This window comes from Zingiber officinale, chromosome 3A (assembly GCF_018446385.1).
Source record: "Zingiber officinale cultivar Zhangliang chromosome 3A, Zo_v1.1, whole genome shotgun sequence".
NCBI lineage: Eukaryota > Viridiplantae > Streptophyta > Magnoliopsida > Zingiberales > Zingiberaceae > Zingiber > Zingiber officinale.
This window is the reverse complement of record NC_055990.1, coordinates 135648002-135655758: the sequence shown is the minus strand read 5'-3', so window position 1 is coordinate 135655758 and position 7757 is coordinate 135648002. Positions and strand designations below refer to the sequence as shown.

General features: G+C 36.0%; 1 protein-coding gene across 1 annotated transcript; it reads left to right on the top strand.

The window, feature by feature from the left end:
* Positions 1-1760: 1760 nt before the first annotated feature.
* On the top strand, positions 1761-2598 carry LOC122050685 (WAT1-related protein At1g09380-like). The gene is made up of 4 exons (XM_042611573.1): positions 1761-2014; positions 2073-2217; positions 2290-2517; positions 2569-2598. The coding sequence occupies exons 1-4, from the start codon at positions 1761-1763 to the stop codon at positions 2596-2598; spliced, it is 657 nt and encodes a 218-aa protein (XP_042467507.1).
* Positions 2599-7757: the final 5159 nt, after the last annotated feature.

Sequence of the window (7757 nt, the reverse complement as noted above, 5' to 3'; positions counted from 1 at the left end):
TATACCATTATGGAGATATTTGAATCCCTTTTGGATACAACAAATGGTATCAGAGTCATGGTTCAGATCAAATATCATATAGGGTGGTCTTGAACAAAGTTACGAGGAGGCTCGAAGCAAGTCAGAGTAACCAAAAGCTTGCAGAGAGACCCGAATCAAGTCAGGGTGACTAGATGTTCACAGAGAGGTCCGAAGCAGGTCAAGAATAATTGGACACTCACGGGGAGGCCTAGACCATGAGAGTAATGATGGTCTTTCATTTGAAGGGAGGATTGTTGAAGATACAATTAAAGTCTCATATTGAAAAGATATAAAAAAGATTATGAGTTTAAAAGAATGTAAGATATCTTCATTGGAATGAAAACTTTTGGGTAGAGTCCAAAAATAAAGTTATGAGGACTTAGTCCAAAGGTGGCAATATCATGTCATTGTAGATATATGTGAATTTTTTTTGGGACACTTGTTTGGGAGGAAGGTCGGGAGGGAAGGGGAATGGAAATTTTGAACTAGGGGTGGTTCGATATAGTATACTGATACCAAAATTATATACCGTATCAAAAATATTTGATATAAGAAAACTCATATCAATATCATACCAAAATTTTGGTATACTAAATTTCAGTGGTATAAATTTCATATCGTTTAATTTAAAATTTCAATATCGATATGATATATATAATATCGAAATACTAAATCTTATATAGATTCCAAAAAATTTCGTATAGTATAATACCGTACTGAAATTTTGGTATATCAAAATATCAGTATATAATAACAACAGCCAACAACCAAATCTTATCCCACTAGATGGGATCGACTATACCAAAATATCAGTATATATATCGAAAATTTGGTATTTTCCCCGACTCGCACTTTGAACTTTGTTTGGAAAGGTGTGAGCTAAAGGAAATGAGGAAGGTATATATGGGGAAGGGAGACTTTGAACATTGTTTGGGAAGGTGTGAGCTAAAAGAAAAGAAAGGAAAGGTAGGGATTGATAAGCTTTAACCTTCTTTACCCATAAAAATGAAGCTTTCTTACATCCCAATTTAGGGTGTAAGGATGGGAAAGGGAACCCAATTTTTTTCCCCCAATCTTATTCCTATTTTAAAATATTAATTTTCAAATTATCCCTATTCTAATTTTATGCTCTTTTATCATGTTTTTTCTACTAGAAGTGTTCCCCTCTTTGCATTTCTTCCTTTTTCTCACGACACAAACCACCCCTCTTCTTGCTGTTGCCGATTACGCCTTCCTCTTCTTGTAACCGTTTCATCATCTTCTCGAGGCAGCTTCAATGTCTAACTTAAGAAGTAAGAATATTTTTTGTAACTTTATATATTTAACCTTCATTCTCTATCATTTCTCCCAAATAAAATAACACATGATATGTTAATGAATTTTCCTTTACTACTAAATAAGGAAAATATAAATATTTACTTCTTTCTTTCTCTTCGAACCTTCCTCGCACCCATCTAAATGAATCCTAAGGATTGAATCTCGCAGCGAATTAATGAATAATTTCTTAATAAGCGACTTATTTAAAAATACTTGGTTGATGAGTAAGAGGATCAAATTAACTAAATCATTTTAAAATTAATTGGATACGTGATGCCAATTAAAATAAATTATAAAAATTATCAATCTTGTCGGACCTTTGGTTCATTATATTCACAACCTTGATTAAAAGAATTTCATGCTAAATCTAAATTTGTGTGTGAGAGAGAAGGGGCCAGACATAAAGTGAGGAAGTATTGGCGATGGCGGCGGCGATGGTGAAGAAGTACGGTCCTCTCGCCGGCATGCTCTACGTTCAGGTGGCCTACGGCGCGATGTTCCTAATCAGCCGCTTCGCCCTCACCAACGGCATGAGCCACTACGCCTTCGTCCTCTACCGGCAGCTCATCGCCTCCGTCGCCATCTTCCCCGCCGCTTACTACTTCAACAGTTCGACGCAACTCAGCACGTTAAGTTGGAAGAACTTGAAGCATATCTTCTTCCTCGCTCTGATCGGGTAATTAAATAGTCAATTTTCCTTTTAATTTGTTCAGTATTCCTCACTTTCTCACCAGGTGCATCGATCGCGTGTCGATCGTGCAGGACGAGCATAAGTCAAAATTTCTACTACGCCGGACTTGCGCTCACTTCCTCCACTTTCGCCAGCACCATGAACAATCTCCAACCCGCCATCACTTTCCTGCTGGCCTATCTCCTCAAGTAATAATTACTCGTTAATCAAGGACTAATTATAATGGATTCATATCATTTTCATTTGTTAATTAATCTCAGTTGTTGATCAGATTGGAAGAGGTAAAAATAAGGAGATTGGAAGGGCAAGCAAAGGTGGTCGGAACCCTAGTGTGTGTTGGAGGTGCAGTGGTGATGACTCTCTCCAAGGCTCATGGTGAGGGCCTGCATGAAGTGCTCAAGCTGGTCGTCCATGGCGAGAGCTTCATTTTTGGAGCCATTCTTACTGTCATAGGATCTTCTTCCTGGTCTCTCTTCGTAATCTATCAGGTCAGTGAACCCTCAGTATCTTTGCGTTCATTTTTTTTTTCCTTTGTCCAGATGATTAAGAATATTATCGTTCATCTCTGAATGATTAAAATATAAGATCTAGACATTGAAGGTGCATGGCAAAAGCAACTCATGGCTATTGGCTTGGATGAGGTGGAGCGCTGCTCTGCTAATTTGGATTGACAAAGAACAATTAATGGCAACTAGGTTCGTTAGTGGCATAAAATTGAAATTTTAAATTAAAAAAAAATATGTGAAGAAATGACAAAAAAAATATATTTTTTGTGTGTACCCTTGTCTATCGAGAGTGGGTATCGAGGACAAAGGCAATTAATGGACGGTGTAGAAAGTCACAGTGTGGTTGTCTAAATGACCGCAGGCATCTCCTATAGTAGATCCAAAAAAGCAGTAGATTTATTTTTTCAACATCATATACCATATTAAAAATTATAAATCCACTAAGTATCCTCAATCATAAACCTAAAAAGTAGATTTATTAGTCCACTATTTTAATAATTATAATAGTAGTTAGATATTAATGGAACCCATAAAAATTTGGTAAAAATATGATTCTTAATTTTAGAGCTAAGTTTTTTATTTGAACCAAAAATACAAGCCACACTCATAGTAATAGGTTTAAAAATGGAAGTTTATCTCCCAGGACATAACACATATGGTGAATGCATGATATCTCCATAATGACTAGGAATTGATTCTTAAAAACTGACAACATAAAATTTACCCCATAATGCGTCTAATATCTGTATATCTGTATTTACTTCCTTCCATATCCATGCATAAAAACTTGTTAATATAACAGATCTATATATATATATATATTTAAAAAATGGAGGTTTATTTTTTAAACTCAATAATTTAATCCCCATTAGAGATGTCCTAATGGAAGTGAGTGAGTTTTTCTATTGTATAAAAATTTATTACTTTCTCCATTATAAAAAAAAAAGTTTTCTAATAATTTTTTTAAGACCCTACACTATTAAATCACTCTTAAAATAAAAATCTTAAATCTTATGTCCATAATGGTTCAAACTTTTTTATTCAATTTTTTTAATTTTATAAACCTCTCTAAAAATCTTATATTAGAGTTGCTCTAATTATGATGATTTGGTCAGTCGACTACTAGATGATTAAATATTTATTTTTTTCTTTTAGAGTATCAAGTATTTTGTGTTATTTTATTTTAATTCAATAGTCAGCTGCTCACTAACCGTCAACTGTTCTAATGTTGTGACCCGATCTTTCAATTCTTGATTTTCTTATATTAATGTTTGCACTTGAGTATATGAAGAACTATGATGAACCTTGAGCCTAGAAGTTATCACACGATTATATGTGACTTTTGCTTGGGAGCTAAGGTAGTAGAGAAGGTTTTTTTTCTTTCACCGATAACCTCATAATATATATCAATTATAGTATCATTTGATAGAGTCTATAACTCTTCTTCCTCTATAGCAAGATGAGATGTCTATGTAACTTAATCAATTATATTATTCTATATAAAAAATATTATTAATATCTAATATACATAAAGCTAGTCATTATTAAATGTGAATGGTAATAAAGTTTACATTTTTATATCTATGACTTTTGACCGATCATTGACAAAAGTGTCATTTTTTTTTTGTATTTGTGAAATATCTCCCAATAAGTGAGAGGTTTTTGTAAAGTATCACCCCGCATATATAATTTTATTTTATAAAATAAAATAAGTTCATTAATAATTAAAAAAAAAATCTTATATAACTTTATTATAAATTCACTAAGCCATTGCATGCTCTATAATAGATCATGATCTAATAGTATATTTCAATAGTATATTCTGTGGATCCGGTATTTGAGCCAGCGAGTTCAGTATTTCTTTGTTTTGTTGTCTTTTTTTACAACCCAAATTGTTCTTCCATGCATCCAAATCTCATCTGGTATATGAGATAACCTTGTTCCCTTCCTTCTTCACTTGCATAATAAGTCCTTGTATACTTTTTGACAATAATTATTTCATACTGTCTTAAATTTTGCCTCATGTCATCCTTCCAAAACATATTTTTTTACGACAATATCGAGAAAAAAAAGATATTATATTACATAATATCAATAATATTCAAATTACTTACCAAAAATTTCTGATAATAAAAATATCTGAGATCTTAGTCTCATGGCTCCTTGTAGAACCAAAGTGAACTGCCATTCTTTAAATTTTTTGATTATGTAAGTTGATATACCATAACAATCGGGAGTAAAACTACATAATTTTTCCCCCATTTTTGAAGTAATAAATAAAAGATTAGATGAATTTTAATTACTAATAATATCAATACTTATAAATCTCCAAGAACCCTCAACATAATTTGGCCACAAAAAAGAATAATAATGTCATATAGAGTAGAACTAGCAAGAGATTTACATGTAAAAAATAAATATATCCTAAAACTTAATCATTATTAACATTAACAGTTTCTAAATTTTTATTGCTTGACTCTGGTTGAGAACTTGTGTGTAAACTCTTCTCTAGCTACTCATCCTTTTAAACCCCTCATGGTCTGGGCTTCTCCGCGAGCATCCGATCACTTTTGACCTACTTTGAGCCTCCCTACAAGTATCTAATCACCTTGACTAGCTCCGAGCCTCTTCATAAGTATCCGGTCATCTTAACATACTCTAGGTTTCTCTACAAGCATCCGATCATCTTGACCTACTTTGGACATTTCTCGTGAGTATTTGGTCACCTTGACATGTTCTGGACCTCCCCATGAGTATCTAGTCACCTTGGTCTGCTATGGACTATGAGTATTCGGTCACCTTGACATGTTCTGGACCTCCCCATGAGTATCTAGTCACCTTGGTCTGCTATGGACTATGAGTATTCGGTCACCTTGACATGTTCTGGACCTCCCCATGAGTATCTAGTCACCTTGGTTTGCTCTGGACTATGACTCTGATACCAGTTGTCGTGACCAAAAGATATTTATATATCTCTACAATGGTATTAATTTGGGCCTAAGCCCTCATGACCTTCCTTTTGGGTTCTACCCAAAAGGCCTCATGCTAATGGAGATATTATACATCCATTTAAACCCATGATCTTTCTTAAATCTTTCCAATGTGGGACTTTAATTGAATCCCAATAATCCTCCCCTCAAACAAAGGACCACCATTACTCTCATGGTCCGCCCCCTCCTCCGGTCATCCTGACCTGTTTCGGGTCTTCCTCGTGAGTATCCGATCATCTTGACCTATTTCGGACCTCCCCGCAAGTGTCCGGTCACCTTGACTTGCTTCGGGCTCACTCTCAACTTCGTTTAAGGCCATCACACATTATATTTGGTCTGGACTATGACTCTGATATCATTTGTTGTGACCAAAGGATATTCATATATTTTCATAATGGTATGATATTATCCACTTTATACCAAAACCCTCATAACGTTTACTATTGGTTTCTATCCAAAAAAAACTTCATGCTAATGAAGATATCATACATCCATTTAAACTCATTATCTTTTTTAAATTATTCTAATATGAGACCCTTAATTGAGTTATGACTCTTAATTATTGGTGCTTCAGTACTAGTTATTTTTCTTGGACATACTGATTGTTCGGTCAAAAACAGTGATTTCTATGAAGTAAATTGGAAGCATTCTAGTGGAAATGTTCCTTGGACCAACTGATTGCACCTTAATAGTGACGGAGATGCACTTGCAGCTGGATCATTTTTATCGACTTATTTTTATTCCAAAGGTTAGTAGTTGTCCGTGATTTACCTCCTTCGTGTTGACCCTGGGACGGATTGACTGGGGCGCTGGGGGCGAGCGTATTCACTTTTTGCCATAATTTTTATCGACTTGTTTAGACTTGAACACAAGTGAACGTGACTATCTAGAGAGTTGAAATTCCTACTCTTTCATGTGATTATATTTTAATATCCCTAAGTAAGGTTGGTAATCCAATGGGAGATCCAAACAAATATAATTAGTCTTATTAAATGAACTTTGGAAGTAGCAAATGTTAACTTTGTACATAATGCCGAGAAAAAAAAATCTTTACTATAATTCTATCTAATTAATTACAAGTATAAATTAGATTTGATTTTTCATCTTTGATACTTTGCACCAATTCAAATTGATAGTTCTTTTCATCTCTGTCTACTCATCTTCTTTGTTAATTCACTGCCCATTTCAGCAGTAGCACAATACTGTATGCTTTGAGTTCGAATCAGCCGATATAATGTCGGAAACCAATTTTAAAACATTTGGTCGAGACAGAGTAAGATTCAAACAACACAACCTTTGTATAAACTTGAAAAATGTTACATGAACACAACTAACAGTCAATGAAATTACACACATACACAATGAAAATATTAGCTCCTATCATCTTTAACAAGCAAAAATATAGGTAACTACTTCATTAAACTCCTAATCCAAGTAAATATATTAACTACTTCATTAAACCCCTAGCTGGGCTCAGCTCGTAGCCGTCCAGCTCTAGGCCAGTGCTGTGCTTGCGGCCGATAGGCCGATTAGGGCTGCGCGCACTTGGCCACCCAGCCAGGGATGCGCGCGCGCCCAGTGGCCTAGCTAGGGATGCGCGCCGTCCGGCTGCCCAGCTAGAGCTACACGTGTGCTCGGCCGCCTAGCAAGGGCTGCGTGGGTGCTTGGCCACCTAACTAGGGTTGTGTGTTCACCCGGCCGCCTAGCCAGGGTTGTGGGCACGCTCGGCCGCCCAACCGCCCAGCCAGGACTATATGCGCGTGCCCAACCGCCCAACCAAGGCTATGCGCATGCCCAACCAGGGTTGCGCATGCACACTACAAGCCGGCCAGGCACGTAGCTGAGGTAGCGCCCGACCTCACAACCTCATTGCAAGGCAAGAGTCAAGGTGAGGCCTCGTTGTGAGGTCGCCGCTAAGCTGTCACTAAGAGAGGAGAGGAAAGGTGAGAGGATCGAGCCTATTGACGGGATGCGTGTCAGTGCCAAAGATTGAAGAAGAGAGGAGCGTGTCGGAGATCAAAGAGGATCAGATTAGAGATGAAGATTTTAGGACGTCGGGAAAAAAATTAGACATGAAAACCCTAATTAGAAAGTCAATTAGCAATGGAATTAAGTTTCCATTGCTAAAATTGCGACAAAACCTTAAATTTATCACTATTTTAGTGATGGAAATTTGTTTTGTCATTAAAATAGTCATGGAAACTTAATCCTATCACTATAATAGAGATGGAA